The sequence below is a fragment of the Phaethon aethereus genome (genome assembly GCF_964289735.1).
Source record: "Phaethon aethereus genome assembly, chromosome: 8".
Classification (NCBI taxonomy): Eukaryota; Metazoa; Chordata; class Aves; order Phaethontiformes; family Phaethontidae; genus Phaethon; species Phaethon aethereus.
Window position 1 is genome coordinate 29,605,158 of NC_138584.1, and position 17,632 is coordinate 29,622,789.

At 52.3% G+C, this 17,632-nt stretch overlaps 2 protein-coding genes across 8 annotated transcripts in view; one reads left to right on the forward strand and one right to left on the reverse strand.

Moving 5' to 3' along the window:
- Positions 1-49: 49 nt before the first annotated feature.
- Positions 50-4,186, forward strand: MRPL37 (mitochondrial ribosomal protein L37; the record flags this gene model as incomplete). Its single annotated transcript, XM_082002822.1, has 7 exons — positions 50-508; positions 764-947; positions 1,509-1,624; positions 2,145-2,330; positions 2,632-2,789; positions 3,304-3,507; positions 4,109-4,186. The coding sequence occupies exons 1-7, from the start codon at positions 106-108 to the stop codon at positions 4,184-4,186; spliced, it is 1,329 nt and encodes a 442-aa protein (XP_081858948.1). The 5' UTR covers positions 50-105.
- A 6,105-nt stretch (positions 4,187-10,291) lies between these two features.
- The window catches only part of SSBP3 (single stranded DNA binding protein 3), a gene marked incomplete at its 5' end in the record, with an annotated part of 53,301 nt that continues 45,960 nt past the window's right edge, over positions 10,292-17,632 (reverse strand). For 5 of the 7 annotated variants that reach the window (XM_082003119.1, XM_082003120.1, XM_082003118.1 and 2 more), the window contains 11 exons: positions 10,292-10,447; positions 11,033-11,134; positions 11,319-11,347; positions 11,590-11,668; positions 12,208-12,278; positions 12,785-12,839; positions 13,052-13,087; positions 13,415-13,463; positions 13,605-13,669; positions 16,566-16,642; positions 16,750-16,816. In XM_082003119.1, the coding sequence (XP_081859245.1) occupies positions 10,418-10,447; positions 11,033-11,134; positions 11,319-11,347; positions 11,590-11,668; positions 12,208-12,278; positions 12,785-12,839; positions 13,052-13,087; positions 13,415-13,463; positions 13,605-13,669; positions 16,566-16,642; positions 16,750-16,816 (660 nt within the window). In that variant the 3' untranslated portion in view covers positions 10,292-10,417. Of the gene's footprint in view, positions 10,448-11,032; positions 11,135-11,318; positions 11,348-11,589; positions 11,669-12,207; positions 12,279-12,784; positions 12,840-13,051; positions 13,088-13,414; positions 13,464-13,604; positions 13,694-16,565; positions 16,643-16,749; positions 16,817-17,632 lie in introns of all 7 variants that reach the window. The other 2 variants (XM_082003116.1, XM_082003121.1) reach the window with 2 other exon arrangements.

The window sequence follows — 17,632 nt, forward strand, 5'->3', positions numbered from 1 at the left end:
GGGGGAGGGGAAGGGAGAAGGGGAACGTAGGCCCTCCTGCCGCGTTCCCGCCGTGCCGCGCGTAACAAGATGGCGGCGGGCGGGTGTTGAGGCGGCGGCAGGAGGATGGTGGTGGCGGCGGCGGCGCCGATAGCGCTGAGGCGGGTGGGAGCGGCGGCGGCGGCGGCGCGGGGCCGCGGCATCCTCACCCGCGGCATTCTCACCCGCGGGCAGCCGCCCCGTCCCCGCGGACCGCTACCGCGCACGCCCTGGACCACCCGCGGGCCGCCGCCGGACGTGCTGGCCCAGGCGGTGGAGCAGCGGCCGGTGCGGGAGCAGGTGGAGCTGGACACCATCACGTACGCCGGGCGGCAGCACTTCGTGCCCGGCCTGGCCCGGCCGCGCTTCCCGCCCTGGGACCGCGGCTGGCACGACCCCTGGCACTCGCCGGGGCCGCGCTACGAGGACATGCCGCTCTACAAGGAGCGCGGCTGCTACATCTGTCACCAGCGCGTCCGCATGCTGGAAGGTACCGGCCCGGCGGCCCTTCTTCGGGCCTCCTCGGCCCGGGCCACCCCCTCCGCCCCGCCAGCGCCGCCCCGGGCCGTGCAGCATGTTCAAGCACTTGCCCTTCACCGCCAGCCAAGGTTTCCCCTCACGTAGTGTATAAAAACATAGGCAGTGAAGAGCCCACCCTGCCTCATGAGCCAACTGCGCTGTCAGCCCGCTGCCAGCCTGCCCAGCGGCCTCGGTAATAACGTATTTTCTTGGTTTTTGTTCGAAGGAGTTCGTCAAGCGCAGTGGCTCACCAAGACAAAGCTGGTGGAAGGCTTACCCCCATCGGTGCTCAGCATCATTGAGAACCCGGCTCACCAGCTCGAGGGCCACGAGGAGAGGGTAAAGCATGTGATCTCACATGCACGGCTCTGGGACACGACGGAAGTTGTTCCCAGGAGAGAAAATTATTGGTAAGTCCTTAGTTATAGAGAAAGCCTTTCAGCTGCGTGGTTATGGCTTTACCGTAAGCCAGTTATCAAGCAGGTGACTTAAGAGCCAGAGTTTTTAACACTACAAAGAAAAGTCATACATAGATCTACTGTTGAGAGATTCACTTACTGTGCAGAACTGTTAGACCCTTTGTATCAGGTTGTCAACTTGTAAAACAGACAAACCAAACAACAGCAACAACCAAAAACCCACAGTTCTGAATATTGACAGCAGTAGCAATGTAAACACATAGTCTACATTAAAGCTACTTTCAGGCTAAGGTCTGTGTTTCAACTTGAGATCTACTTGTAGCTGAGGCAGAATGTCAGTTTTTAAATAAGTGATGGTAAGCGTTATATCTGCCAACTTGGAACAGGACTGGTGTGTGGGATATTAATCTGAAATCTGTGTTAGCTGTTTGGAAATGTTACGCTATTGTATGTTTTACATACAGTAATGTTACAGCATTCATGTTCCAGAAGCATCTGCCTGCCATTAGGTTAACATTTTTTTATGTGACCATTTTTTTTCTCATTCTGAAGCCCAGTACTGTTTGAAGACTTGATACATTTATGTCGGTTAATGTCTATGAAGTATCCTTCTCTGACTAAAAGAATGTTGGCTAGAAACTACAGGATATCAGCTACGTGGGAAAGAGGTTAGTTGCTGCCGTGGTGGAAGCTTTTAGCTCTTTTCATTAACGTGAGAGGGGTAACAAAGCCGCTAGCTTTAAGGCTGAGGACTTGGAAAAAACGAAACAATTTCTGGAACCAAGTAATTCTTTCAGTCTTAAGTAGTGCTGTAAGCATGGGCAGCTGTGGATGGTGACAGGATACTTACCCTGAGGAGATTATTAGGGTGTTAGACAATATGGACAAGATGGTGGGAGAAGAGACCCAGTGTCTTAGAGCTGATTGTTTATTTTTTTGTGTCCAAGATCTGTTCTGTTCATTTTTTAAGTAGTTTAGTTAAGAAACTAACACCAGCAATTGACATTGGTATTTTAGAAGAAGAACCTACAGCTGAGCTACTATTTAAGATGAGTTTGGAGGTGAGGAGGAGAGAGTGAGCCTCGCAGAACAGCGGCTTGCTAGAATGCTGCTGCCCAAAGGGGAACATACATCTCTCCGTAATCTCATTTTGGCAATGTTTGAATGTAGCCTAATTTCGCTCCCCAGAATCCATTCTCCTTCAGGTCCGAGGCCTGAATGGAATACTTATGAACTCTGTGGCCCCAATACCACCAGTAGCTTCCAAGGAGGAGATACTGGCCACTGAAGAACACATTCTGGAGACTTTCTATCCCATCTCTCCTACAATTGATCTTCAGGAAGTGAAGGTGTACAAAGAGCTCAATGATACAGGTAAATATAGCCATCAGTAATTTTCTGTCAGACTTAAGCGTTTGGGTCAACCTGCAGTCTTTGCCCTCTCCTGAGACAGGTGTGGGTAGGGGGTGCGTGGGAATGAGGGGACAGAGGAGCTGGGCACAGAGTGTGCCGTGCAGGTGCTTCAGACCTGTTGTGAGTATACTGTGGCCTAAGCAGGACTGCGGAGAAGAACTTAAATCCTGGAAAATTAACAGTTCCTGAGGATATGGGAGAAAACATTGGCTGTGTAGGTCTCTTGCTTAGTGATTTCTGACATGACTTATCTGCCATTCAGGTTTTAGAGATGGTTATCCGTACTCTCATCCTCACACTCTGTTCTTCCTGGAATCGGCCAACATTCGTACTAACAGGTTCAGACCAGAACAACTTCGTGCTAAAATGCTGATGTTTGCTTTTGGCAATGCACTGGCAAAGGCTAAGGTGCTGTATGGGGTACGTATTGGAGACTGCTGCTGACTTGCTGGGCCTTTGTTCTTTCTCTAAAGCTGCAGCTAGTGGAAAGAGTCGTGAAATTCCCTTGCTGTGGCATGTTACAGTAGCTTTCAAATCTGAGCTTCCCAGTCCAGAAGTCTAGCTCTAACCTTCAGGTATAGTTCTGCTAATCCAGAAAAAGATCTCTCAGCAATGAGTGTGTTCATGATGTAACATGCATTAGAGTGGTAATGAGTAGGAACCAGGGAGTAGGTTTAACTGTAAGAGTCTAACTCATCCCACAGCTCAGTATGTAAATTGATACTCCATTGCTGGCTGAAGGAGGAATTTTAATTAAAATACAACATCTACATTCAAAACTTGTTTGACTAGAGTAATTTTCTGGGCAAGGTAACAATACATTTATTAAAATCTTGGCTTTAAACCAAGCAGAAGATGCAGAATCAGCAAGTACTCGTACAATTTCTGTGGTAACTGGCTTTTTAAACATTCTTCCCCCCACCTTTTTTCCTAGAACGATCCCAAGGTTTTGGAGCAGCCAGTAGTGGTGCAAAGTGTTGGCACAGATGGCCAGCTCTTCCAGTTCATGGTGTTCCAGTTAAATACAACAGACCTTGTCTCTAGTGATGGCATAAAAAATCTAGTCTGGATTGACTCTGATCAGAATCTGTATGAAAAAGCCCAATGTATTCCAGAAGTCAAGAAGAGAGTTGTTACGGTAAGCGAACTGGAGCGAAACTGGGGAAATGGTCCTGGAAATCCTACCCTTTCCCCTCTGCTGGAGGTTTGGGTGCTGGTGTAGAGCTTCAGTGTGGGTTTTAAACCAGCTGAAGGGACCTGACACAGGCACTGGCCTCATTCTTGCTTAAGCAGGTGTTACTGACAGGGCGTATTTGTAGCACTGATGTAGTGCATAGCGTGCAAGCCACATGCCAAGCTTAATACGAACTCCTACATAAAGATATCCCCATCTGTAATCTACCATCTCATAATATGCTTGTTTAAAATCAACTCGTGCTCTGGTGAAGGAAGTGCTTACATGCAACTGTCAGCTTCGCTGTAGAGTAAATAGAGCATAGTGCTGTCAGCCCTGGTTACGCCAGGAGGGTGTCTCGGTTTGATGGGCAAAGGGCTTATGCCGTTTGAGATTTATACCAGTGGAAGTGCCCACAGACAAGCCCTGGGTGAACTACTGGGGAGGGAGAGCACCATTTGGAAGCTACCACCTCTGAAGTCTTATTGAAGCGTATTTAAAGCCGTTGTTTGTCTACATTAATCACTTCACTGCAAACTGAGCATCCATGTCTTTTTCTCTGCAGAAGCCCGCTGGAATATATGGCTTTCAGCCAGACACATTCAAGAAGTTTCTGGCACTGTATCTGCATGGAACTGTGTGAAATTCAGCTCAAATGAAAATACTTCACCAACTGTACCTGCTGCTTCTCTTTGCCAGAACCATCACATAATTAAAGCAAGCTGGATTAATTTACTTTCAAAAATAAATTATATTGTTACTGAAAGTAAAAAATTTTTTTAAACTAAATTGTGCGTGAAGAAACCCTTTCATTTTAGGAGCTCCCCTCTGGATTTCGGTTAGAGAGAGTCATCAAATGCATCCTCCTGCACTCTTCCACCATTGCGTAGAAAGAACATAAGCCAGTCATTATTCCTCTGCGCAGGTTCTGCTCTCGGTGTGCTTTTGCACAGAGTTAGACTCAAACCTATTTTCCGAGTTTGCTTTGAGCACCTCTGAATGCAGTGTGTGTGGAAGAGACTTACAAAGCTTCAAGAGGGGAGCCTGAGACGTGAGCCTTTTTCATTCTGCCTGGCTTTTACTTTGTTTTACTCCTGGCTGCTTTGGGATGCGTCGTGCTGCCCTGCGCTTAGTTCCCAAAGCACATAATCGGTGAGATTGCTTTGTTGGATGTATAAAACCACAGTTCTTTTATCCACCGATCCTGGATGAAGAGACCTGTCCATTTTGGGAAAGTGGTGTAGAATGTAGCGTGAAAATTTGGTGCCAGGTAGCTGCTATTTGCCGCTAAAAACACAAAGGAAGAATTTCTTCCTGCCACACAGAGTTAACTGAGCAGGAAGCATATTCTTTTTAAGACGGGGGGATTAGTGTGGTTTTTGTAAAATGAAGGCTAAATTAGCTCCAACCAAATGTAGAATGTTTTGCAGTTCTGCACTGATACCCTCCAGCACAGGTGAAGGAATGGGACAGCCCGTGCTATTTTATGGTGTGGAAGAACGTATTTCCAAGAAATTAATCTCATTTCAGTGTCTTGTGTCAGAGACTGGTCTGTGCTCTGTGATTTTTCTCTGGCTCTCTGGATGAACACCCCAGTTGTGTGTTCCATTCTGAATCCATCAGACAGCTCTACTCTGCAGGTATCGTAACACAGACTTTTCACTAGTCAAATTTGAGATCAACAGTTGTATCCAGTAGATTGGGATGTGTCAGCTCTAAGTTAAATTAACAAGTCCCTCAATAGTTGGGAGAAGATATAGTAAGCATTGCACTCATTCTGCCTGCTCCAGGGGTGCCTAATTCCGCTCATCGATTTAAATCTGCCCAGATCTGTAATTTGCACCCAGTTACTTAGGAATATATTCTAATACACTTGTGCTCTGTGGAGACCGTTCTGGTAGGTGTTCCTTCCTGAGGCTGTTGGCTCTCTGCACCGTCACACGGATGCTGCTGAACAGCCTTGGGGCTATCGACATCCCCTCAGCCCTCCAGCTTTGGGTCATTACCCATCTTGGGGAGGAAATCCTGTAGCGGTTTTGACTAAGGAACCTGGTAGAAGATTGGCTGCGGCAGAGAGCGGGTGTGGAGAAAGGGGACACCTCACATGCTTCTAGTAGGTGTGGGAATCTCTGAAGATGGTCTACGTGGGAAAGAGCCAAAGTCCCTCTAGATGCTTTACCTCTCAACAAAGACAACTGTATTAGGACAGGCAGTAGAAGAGGAGATAGATACTAAGTGGAGCTGGAGTCTTGCTGTCTCCCAGACTGAGCAGAGACCAAGCATGAGCACAGGAAGATGTGGACAAAGGCAATTTTGAAAATTGGTAAAAGCAGTAAGGTATGGGATAGTCGGCAGGGGAATGAGGCTTCAGCAGGTTACAAGAGGGATTAGGAAGCCACTTGAGATGAGGGGACCATACATAAGCATGCAAGACCATGTCCTTGGTTTGCTCCGGGCTGATCTCGCCTGTGGTGAGGGGGGAAGCAGCATTCGCCTGTTGCTGGAAGGAGCAGCCGATCCTTGTGCTGGGTAAGCTCCTCTGGGGACCGGGAGGGGAACTCGAGGGGGGCAGAGCAGGGATCCCAGCTTGGCACCTGGGCTGGGTGTTCAGGTTGGTCCATCGTGGTGCAGGCATGAGGTCTGTGAACCAGGCAGCCCCTAGAGCAGCCCTACCACGCACAGCCGTGCACGCGTGTGTGGTGACCTGCTGGTCCTCCCGAGCAGGCTACGCATGCCTCACCCGCTCGTTACTCCAGTGTGCCCTGCTGGGACTAGCCCAGCTGAGGGAGGTGGGACTGAGAGCGGGACAGTGGGTCACAGATGCACATCTGGGTTGGCATCAATAAATTATAAAGGCTTGTCAGCAGATGAATGGCATTACCTCAGCACAGACCAAGAACCAGGCATTAACTTTTAATGAACAGCAGCCGGGGGAAGCAGAACATGCGAGAACAGGGCGGCTGGAGTCCGAGATGAAGACCAGGCAGTGCCTGGCTGCCCAGGGGAGCGCTCAGCAGCCGCTGGTGCAGGATCTGGCCCCCAGCGTGCCCTGGGGATGATGCCCGGTGTGCCGCCCCGGCTCCCCCACTCCATACTTCCTTCTCCTGAACTGACTCCACGGGCTGCACTCATCGCGCCGGCAAGTACACGCTGTGCTCAGACCGGAGCCCCTGGTTGTTCAGATCCTCCTACTGCATTTAATTTAATGAAAACTGATGTGGGAGACAATTATCCCTAAGGTTGGGCTCAGGAGATGTTTAGAGGAGGGAACTTGGCAGTTTCTCATGGCAGTGTTTAGTAAAATTAACCTGTAACCCAGTTAAGAACCTGCGAGAAGGGCTTTTCTACGCCGCGCAGTAAACCTGACCAGCAGCAATGCTGCCCACTGCTCCAGGCAGCCGAGCAGCGCCGGCACAGACGGCCCCAGGGAGCCAGGAGGGCAGGAGGTCCTCGTCAGCATCAACTAATTACCCCTGGGCATCACATTTCCTAATGATGGACAATGCTCACATGCTACTTTCTGCAAAACTCAGCGGGATGTGGTTGCCTGGACCAAAAACTGCATCGGGGGACGGCTGTGGACCCGCAGCAGGACGTCTGTGGCGTTAACCCGGAGGCAAACCTGCGCCGGTAGCAAAGGGTGGGAACACACACCGCTCCTCGGACCGGCTGTTAATTACATGCTAATGGGCTCTGCAGGCACGATGATTTTGCTGGGCGATTCCCAGACCCAGCGGACATCCAGCCCGTCGCCCCCGTACCCCTCTGCTCCGCCGGCGTCCGTGGCTGCGTGGCTCTCGCTCCCGGACTTCCAGCGGTGACACGGCTGCGGGTGCCGCTGCCGGGTGGGAGCGTCCCCCAGGACCAGCAGAGCTCCAGGACGGCCCGCAGCCCCCCGCACCCTCAGCCCACGCTTGGACCTTCCTGCGAGGAGGGAGAGAAGCTGCGCAATCGCAGCCAGCCATATCCTGCCTGGGCTGGTCAAAGGCAGAGAACGAGGCTCAGACAGCAGCTCCCGGGAGGGTTTCGGGCACCCGGCACTTGCCACCACCCATCTGAAGACCTAAAAAGCCCCGGTATTTCCCCACGCGTGGCAGCAGCCTCCGATGCTGCCCGCCGGGGAGCCAGCTCAGCCCTGCCCAGGCTTCTCCGCCTCCAGCGGCCAGCTCAGGGCCCGGCGCCGGGCTGGGTCCCGCAGCGGTGCCCGCACCCACGCTGCGCCGCAGCCGGCCCTCGCCCGAGGACGGGTCGGCAGGCCCCGCTGCCAGCCTGTGTATGTGTATGCATTTGGGTTTTTTAATAGAAAACTCGCATCCCTTCCCCTCCCTTGCTTACCTCCCAGCGGCGCAGGGCTCCAGCAAGGGCAGGTAGCGGGACGCAGCTCCTCTCCCAGTGCCCCCTTGATCTGCAACCGGCTGCACGGGATGCCGTCCTCCATCGCCCACGCCGGCGCCCCAACTGCTCCAGCCTCCAGTGGGGAAACCCTGGGGCACAGGGCGCAAAAAAAAATCCCCCCTTCTTCCCTTTTTATCGCCAGAAAGCCCCCCTCCTCCTGCAGCCAGGAGAGGGTCTGGCACAGCGCATCCTCAGCCCGGTGCAGGCAGGAAGGACCATTTTCCGAGGCTAAAAGCCGAGTTTTCAAAATGCTTAAAAAAAAACCAAAGCAAAAACCAAGCGAGCATCATTAAACCAAACCTCTCCCAGCCCTCCGGGTCCTGCACCACAGCCGAATCCACGTCCACCCTCCCAGCCTCAGCCAGACGCCCCAACGCCGGCCACCTCTTGGCTCTGCATCGCCTCCGCTCCCGCATCCCAAACCCGGGGTTTGGTGCTCGGTAAATGAAAGGTCATAAAAAAAAATACCCCGCCCCGGGTTTGGCAGCAACACCAGGAACAAACGGCAGAGCACCGAAATCAAATGTTTATGTTGATATTTATTACAGCATGGGGGGGGGGGGAGAAGGGGGGAAAACCGTTTCATTCAAAAAACCATCCCATACCAATGGAGACAATAATTTAGCTATTCATTTTAAAATACATTAAAACCGGTCCTTTCATTTCCTCACGTCGGAACAAAAAAAAAAAAAAAAAGAAAAAAAGGAGAAAAAAACCGAGGTGGAAGGCAGAAAAGAAGTTGACCCCTTGGGGAGCCCCCGGGTATATTAAAATCTGCGTTTGGTTATTTCTCAGATTTACTTGGAAAGTATTAACCTGACTGTAACTATGAGACTTGACGCCCTCACATCCCCCCACCCCACCCGCCCCTCCCTCCCCAGCCACTTGCTACAGGTAAAGCACAATTCAAATGCCTAGGAAAAAGAAGGCAAACATTAAAAAAAAAATAATCGCATTACACACTAAAAAAAAGTTTTGTCATCTCATGTCTTGCAGTCAGAATGATAAAAACAAGCCAAATGTTCCCCAAAAACATTTCAATGAAGGGGTGCGGAAAAAAGACATCCCTTTAATAAAACATTATCAACAAATATCGTACACAAACTACAATGTATAATAATTACTTTTGTTTTTTCCCCTCTCAGTAATTTTCGAACCAGACTACAAGGTAAGAAAAAACACTGAAACAAGATACAATGCTTTCAATAATCCGCACAAAGGTCAAATCCAAGGGAGAGAATATTTTACAGAATATGATATACAAGGAGCAGAAATGGGAGCTGGAGAAAAACAAAGACCAAACTACAGGGTAGTGTCATGTACAGAGATCCCAACCCGCCGCCTTGGCTCGTCCCTTCCTCTCCCGCCAGAAGGAAGGGCCTTCGATGCTTGCCATTAATTTTTATTTTCTTATTACAGAGCGAGCCTACAGAATAGCAAGGTTACATTTCAACAACAAGAATTCCTTAAAAAATATCTCCATCCAGTTCCAAATCATAGATAAGTGAAACCCTGACAAGAGCACACCTCTAAAGAAAAGAACTCCCCCAAAATATCCCCAAAGCAAATAATCCCCCCCCACAAAAACCCCAAAGTTAGCTGGAGATCAGAGTTTCAAAGTCCTAGGTCAGATTAACCCTTTCTTTAGATGGATTAAAAAAAAAATAATTTAAAAAAATCAATTTTTGCAGTGAACCAGCTGAAGGACTCTGGGGCAGGGACAGAGATTTCTTCTTGTATTCGGAGAAGGGAGGGGAAAGACTAACACAGTGCATGCCACAGTCACAGAGAGCAAGATCACGATTCATTCGAGGATGTGATCCTAGAAGGGGTCACCTGCGTTAACAAGTTTATAACGAGGTGGTGGAGTCTCTTCCCCAAAGCAGATCTTGTTAACTGGAGGAGGAAGCGTTGTGCTGCAAACGAACCAAAAAAAACAAACAAAAAAACCTAAATAAAAGGGAAAAAAGGAAAAAAACCAACCCAAAGCCAAAAAAAAACCCAACCAGGCCTTCTGAACGAAAACCACCATTGTAAACTGTCCAGTTTATTTAAAAAAATGACTACAACAGAGACAACATGAGATTTCATATCTAGACTAGCTTCCTGGTGTCGCACGGCACAAACATACAACAGGTTCGGTTTCTGTCTTTATTTAAAAGAACAAAGCAAAGAGATCGGAGTTGGGTGCTAGAGGCTTCCGTTTGTTTCCAAAAAGAAGTGTCATGTACATATATAAACCCTTCTGCACAAAGAAGGGTCTTGTCATGTCTTGAAATATTTTAAGTTTTGTCCTTCATGTTTTATGGAATAAAAAGTTCAGCCTTTTTATTGCATGAAACTAAACCTGGGGTTTTGGCCCCCGCCACGCGTCTCCCTGCCCATACACCTAGCTTCTTCTTCTTCTTGCATAATTCGTTGAGATCCTCCGAACGGCAGCTGACTCTCTTGATCCTGGAGAGGAGGAGGGGGAGGGAAATCACACACTCATCGTCATGCTGGGGGAATACTGGAAGAGAGACAGAGCCAGGGTGAGAAACCAGGTGGGCCGGACCCCCAGACCGAAGGGGGATGCAAAAGGAGGCTGATGACAACTATACAGCAACCTAATTGGATCTAAAAAATCAGGAGAAGAGGATATGCCGGAGACTCGAATTTACCAGGGTGTCATCTGCTCTGTAACTTGCCTTTCCAGGGAGAAAATCAGCAGAACAGTATGGAGTGAGATGCAATTTAAAGCAAATAATTAACACGCATGTATGTACGTGCTGCTAATGGAGGAAGAGGAGGAGGGATGTCCGCAGCCTTGAGTCGGCGAGGCCAACACAGCTGCATCCACGCTGGCTCCTCTCCATCCTGCGGTATCCTCTCCCCTCCATCCCACCGGATTCTCTCCCCTCCCTCGGTACGCCCCATCCCACCAAGGACCCAAGCTTGCACCCACCAGTGTATTCTTCTTCCCCACTTTCTGTGCCGGAGCGGCTCACACACAGCACAACCCAGGTCCAAAAGGCACCCACCGCCAAGCCCACCCGCCCCCATGCCGGGATGCCCTGGGGACCGTCCCCCCGTCCCCAGGGAGGCACTCACTCACATTGTCATTTTGGAAGGAATGGAGAAAGTTGCCTCCCAGCTCCCCGTCGTCTCTTGGAGTGCCCGGGGGATTGCTAATGCCACTTATGTTGTTTGGAGAATTCTGTGGGAGATGGGGGGATAGGCGGTGAGCAGGTCCCTGCGCCCCCCGAAACGCCACGGGGACAGGATGCAGCCCCGCCTGCCCCGGCCACGTCCCCCTGACGGGTCCCCATCCGCCGTGGTCACACCGGCACCCCAGTGCCGAGAAAAGGGGGGCCCACACACCCGCTCCACAACTCACTTACTTTTGGAAGTCCATCTATGTCTCCTGACCCTGCGCAGGGACACACACAAAAGGAGAACAGATTTACCGAGCATGCAGCGACGGCCCGCGCCCCCCCCCGCCCTGCTGCCCCCCAGGCCCCCCCTCCGGCCAAAGGCTCTGCCTCAAGCACTGGTCCGAACTGGGGGCTGACCCCAGGACGGGAGCAAGCACTGGGATGCTCTGCCAGTGTCCCTGGGGAGCGAAGGCACGGCGGGGCTCCCCGAGCCGCAGCCCCCGGCGCGGGCGCTCACCTAACGATCCGTTCATGTGATGGGGCTCCATGCCGCCCATGCCACCCATGGGGCCGTCGGAGCCGGGGCCCATCGGGAACTGCGGAAGAAAAAGGCGACAAACCCAAAATCAGCCACAAAACCACCCCATACGTCTGGCACAGCCTCGGCGGTTCCCGGGGACCGTCCTCTCCCCAGCCACCCCTCCGGAGCGGGGCAAGAGGAGGGACCATCCGCCCCCCGAGGCTGCGGGGCACATCTAGGGGCTCGCGGTCCTGTGGGTTCACCTATAGAATTTGGCCGGATGGGTGCGGGCAGATCCAGACCCACAGCAGCGCAGAGGGCTGCCTCCAACTAGTATTTAAAGAGACCTAATTCTGTCTGTGTCCCGCAGAACACAGCATCTGGCAGGGCACGCAGCTGCCAGCACCTCGGCCGGAGCAGCAGGACTGCCACTGTCTTAATAAGTATAAAAAATTAACAAAATTGCCGAAGAGTTAATCGCTTTTTGATGGTTTGTTTTATTTCTGTTTTGTAACAAATGGCTGAAATCAATTAAACTGCTTTACTCTCAACTGATGAAGTTAATTATGATTTGTTATGGTATCTGATATGTAAATTATTAGAAAGCAGACTTACATTCGATCGACTGCCTGCGGGCGGTACTGGATTAATCATTGTGTAGATGTTGTCACTTGAATTTGTTGAATCTGTGGAACAGTGAAGCCCAGTAAGTCGGGTGATTAATTCATTTCTTAATTAAAACAAACTCATGCCACTTGAACTCATTCTTTTGTATTTTATCACCTAAAATTCCCTCTAAGTACCACCATTTTCTGGCTAATTTGTATTTAATGAAGATCCACAAAGTTTTTAATCACAGAAATTCAACTGTGAAAAATAATTCAACTCCTGGCTGAGAAGCACAGGGAGGTAATTCCCCGCCGTGTAGCACTCCTCACCTCCCCGCCTCCCTGAGCCCCACAGCATCCGAATCCGTAGGAGGGTACAGGAACATCCCCAGATGCCATCCCAAAGCCAAGCAGCCCATGCCGCTCGCTCCCCAGAAGAGCAAAAGCAACCCAAGTTCGTTATCGAAGGGTGGGCAGGGGTTGCCCATGCTCGGCGGTGCAGCCCCAGCTATGAGTCTCCCGGCAGGGAAGGGCCAGGAGCCCCAGAGGGCTGGCCCCGGCGAGGGGCTCGGGGGGGCTCGTACCTGCAGGGCTGGGCATGATGGGTGTCCCCGGAGGACCGCCGCCACCGGGCGGACCCTGTGGAGAGACGAAGCGGGGCTCAGCCGCGCAAACATGAGCATCGCCCACCTCCCCACGTTTTCAAACGCCTCCCCCGGCTGGACCTTGCACCCCCAAACCCAGCCCACCCCCCCCCAGCACCGCTTCGCCCCCAGGCTGCACAAGCTCCCCAAGCCCTAAAATCTCTGCACCCCGACGACAGGACGGACAGACGGAGCAGGAGGACTCACCACGTATGTACCAGGTGATGAAGAAGAGTATGGGATCTATAGAGAGAAGAGAGCCGGGTTCAGCTGTGGGGTGCATGGGGAATCCCATGGGCTGGACCCCAGCAGGGCACAGCCGAGAGCCCCTACCACCCCCCAGCCCAGCTGGGATGGGGGTCCCAGGGCCCACCAGCCCCTGCAGCTGCACCCCACCACAAGGGGAGAAGCATGGGAGCAGTGTTTAGGCTTCAGATGCAGGGGCAGAGCCTAAACAAGAGGCCGGAGAACCTCCTCTCATTAGCAGGATTCAGCTAATGGGGAATGGCCTCGTTTGCGGGACATTCCCCACCAGCCCCACTCTGGCTTCAAGGACTGCGGGATACTCACTGAGTTAGCACTGCTGGGGTTCGGCCACGGTCTGCCAGCTCCCGGCCCCCTGGGGTCAAAATTAAATAGGGAAAAATACAAGTTGTACTTTTATCCATCATCCCCATAAGCCTGCTCCCCACGGACAGCCCCGCGGTCCCGCAAAGCCCAGCTCCGTGGCCAAGCATCCCCGGCACGGGGTTTGCCTTACATGTTAATTCCAGGCATGCCGGGACCTAGGGAGTTGGGTGGAGGTCTCATGCCGCTGCCGTAGTTCTGCAACGATAACCAAGGGTCAGTCTACCGTAACGGGAAGGGAAACCGGAGAAGACAAGAGAAGGGAAAAAACCCCAACAACAACCAAGCAAAAAACCAAGAGGGTTACTTTGCAAAAATGAGCTTTAAAAAAATAATAATTAGATGATGATGAATGTAGAGGCGATTAAGCAATTGTGTTCATAAAAAAACAGGCAGCTGAATATGGAAGGGAGCCAGGCTGAGCACCAAAGTGTCCCCCCCTCCTGGGATGGAAAACAGCCCCCTCTCAGCTCCGGGAGAGAAATCTGTCCCCAGGCACCGACAAGAGCCTTTTGGGTTTGTCTGTTTGTGCAGGAGAAAATGGGGGCAGGAGGAGAAACGGCGACACCGCTTGGAAGTTATTGCTGCAGCACAAGGATGGGGAAAGGCTGCATGAGCTGCCCCCGAGATGGAGCATCCCCAGCTCCCAGGATGAGGCTGGAGTAGGGAAAACCAAGCCAGGCTTGTTTTCCCGTTGCTTCCCAGCTCTCTGCTCCATCCCCCGGAGCGGGTCTGCAGCCGCAGGGAGTGGGCGAGGGCAGGCAGCCCCTCGGGGCTCCTCTCCTGGCTTACTGCACGCCAGCTTAGCCTCCAGCTGGGACCGGGAGCCTCAGATCTGCGTCCCTCGTCTCCTAAAACCAGCTCTAGTACAAAGCCAAGCCCAAGGCAGCGAAGGAAGAGGAATCCCCCAAATGCCGTGCTCCATTTGGTCTGTGCTTTGCTCCCTGTGCCCTCCCGGCGATGTGCAGCCGGATTTAGGTCAAGCTGCCGCTCCTCCCCTCCCACCTTCCCTCCCCCGCTGATGTGTCTTTTTGGGCTGTATTTGGGCCATTTAGAGAAAAAACTGCTAGGGCAGGAGCGGGGTACGGCTAGCAGCTTCCTATTTTGCAGCCCCTCAGAGCGCTCCAAGCTGCATTTTAAGTGCAATACTTCAGCACCGTCGATTTTTTCCTGGATTTACAGATGCACCGGAGCATGGTGCTCTGCTGAGGGCATCGCCAAAGTTTGTTTTGAAGAGGCAGAAAAGGGTTTTCCCCAAACAAATTACCGGCAAGTCCTTATTTGATCAAAATTCCAGCCATTTACACTGAATAGCAGCATCAAACCCCTTGTTTCAAAGAAAAAAAAAAAAGAAAAAAAAAGCTCAGCATTTTTAATTGGAGCTGAGAGGCTGGAAAGCGAAGCCGTCTGAAAGATGCTCAGGGAGGATGGGGAGGGAACGCAGCTGTGCCGAGCGACCTGGCTGCCGGGCTCCGGCAAGATGCTGCTGAAACCCAGCGAGCTACAAATCCTCTTCATAGAGGCACCGGCAAACCTACTCCTGGCCTGTGCCGAGCTAAAACTGCGACTATTAAAGGGAAAAAGTCAGCGGTGATCAGTGGTACGGGATGATTCATCGTTGGTGTGCAATGAGTAGCTGTTGTCAGGATGCCGGGATGTCCTGGCTGGATGGTCCGCAGCCCTTTGGGATAATTTAAGGAGTATCTGGGAAGGTTCTGATGCAAAGCTTAAAGAAAAAAAAGTCCTGGGCGCACAAGACGTGAGGGGCTGCTGGGGTTGGTTTTGATATTTTTGGTGGTTGCCTGCGCTCGTTCCTGGATGGCTGCGGGGAGGCAGCACCCCGTGGGTGCCAGATTGGGAAGCCCAGCACTTCCCCAGGGGAAGGCTGCCTTTTAAAAAGCCTCTCCCTAATGTAGGTACACAGGGAACGGCGGAGTCAAAAATAAAGCTCTGAACATTTCACAACTCCTGCCGGCTCCCGGAGCCGCTGCCATCCCACGCGGCGCTGAACGCGCACTCGCGGCTTCCAAGTTTTGCGGCGAGCTTTGCAAGCGGGAAGCGAGCAGCCTCCCCCAGGCAAACCGCCGCTGCTCTCCTTGGCGCAGGCCACGCTAACAAATGCCATTTTTTTTTGGGTGCAATCCTCCAGGAAAGGAAAATTTTAAGCGGAGCAGCAGCACTCAGAGCATCCCTGGCTTTGCTATTGGAAGGCTCTGTCCGTGAAAGGATGCTCACGCAGGTTTTTCACCCTCTGCCCTAGGGTGAATCCAGGTGCCTGCGGAGGCGGTCGGGCATCCCTGAGCAGCATCCTCAGGCTGGTGTTAAAAAGAGATGACACAACTCCCTCTTTACACAATATTCGCTTATCTCAACAGTCTCCAGGGGAAAAACAAAACAAAACTCCAGCGCACCCGCTTGTCTCTTGACAGACTCTGATCCTCACGCTACAAACTCAATGTAGGCGACGATGCAGAGAGGATAAACCTCCAACCAAAATATGGTAATCTGGTTTTGAAGTCTTGCAGAAGGAACAAACAGGAGTGAGTCAACAACAAGCCACTCCGTAAAGTGAATCAATGGAAAGACAGCATATATTAACCCAGATCTGCTTAATTTCAGGAGTTTACTCCCCTTCCCTGAAATAGAGAGCTGAAGCAGGCAGCAGGAAGGACAGGCGGAGGGGAGGCTCGCAGAGGAAAGCCTTATTCCCCTGCTAAAGGGATCTTTGCCATTTCTTTTTATTTATTTTAAATGCAGGCCTCCTTTCCCTCCTTTTCCCTGCTGTTAGGGTCATAACTACTTCCCAGGCAAGCAGCGTAATGCACTCCGAGGCCGCTCCGGCACGGCACTAAGTGCCATCCCCTTTGACGGAAGAGCAGGAGGGAGGCTGCAGTACCCTTAATGAGCTCTGCAGACCTCGCTCGTGTTTAAAAGGAGGGATCTCCAGATGCAAGACTAATGCAAAATGCATTAACGCTAATGGGGGGACAGGGCGTGCGTGGGGGAAACTCCCAGCCCTCGGAGCCCCAGGAGGTTGTTTCGACGGTGCATGGCGTTTGCCGAGCCGTCAGATGCTCTTTGGTGCCGGGCTTACCTGCGGACCGGGACCCATGGGGCCCATCCCTCGCGGAGGATTCATCCTTTGCATGGGGCCGCCCATGTTAGGGTGCCCTGTTGGGAGGAAAGCAGGGGCGTTACAGGGCGCAGCAGCCACTTCAGGTCCCAAATGAACAGCTAACAAGAGGGGTTAACGTTCAACCCTCCTCCGCTGGGTTTACCTTGCTGTCGCGTGGGATCCATTGAGTTGGGCAGCAATGGCTGTGTACCGGGAACGGCGCCCGGGGGCTGTGAAAACAAGAGGAGGGAGATGAAAAAACAACAATGCTTGCTAAAACGCAGCCCACAGAGATAGATTTGGGTTGAGGCTTCAGGCTTTCGGGAGGCTCCTCGGTGCACTCCCCGGGACGCACCACCCTTCCTGCCGCAGCATGACCTGCGGCCGCCCGAGCATCCCGCATCCCGCTGCATCCCGGGCCTCTTCCCACAGCCTCCGAGCGTTTGCCTTCCCTTTCCTTTTGCAAACACCCTCTAAAAACCAAACCAGGCGCCAGCGTCTCCTCCTCTCCCCAGAGCCCACGCGCCGTCAGGCTGCCGTATTTTAGGGGAGCGGGGGAAAGCCCGGGCAGCGCGGGGCAGGGGCGTCAAAGCCGGCAGGGAAAGGAGACGGGCAGCGCGGCTCCCCGGTATTGACACAGCGCCAGGGCCAAACCGTGCAGGTGGCAGCGGTTCTTCGACGGGAAGATGCTCCATGTGCAGCAGACCAGCGTTCAGACCTGTCCGCAGGCAGGCTGGAGGGGACGGTGGATGCTCCCTCTCCCCAAACCCAGCTCCGCGCAGGCAGCGCGGCTATTTAAAGTTCAAAGGCTGCGCCGAACAGATAAAGGGGGAGAAAAAAGCAGATGCCATCTGCCTGGGGGAAGCAAACTGTAAACAGTTTTGCTACCGCGCTGCCTTTTATTTGAACACGCGACAGATCCCACGGCTGGAGCACAGCGCGGGCACCGGGTGCGCACGGCTGCGCCGAGGCAGAACTTGCCTAATCCCAATTTTTTTGCAGCTTGGAAGCCGGCAGCAGGAGGCAGATAAACCAGAGGGGCTGTA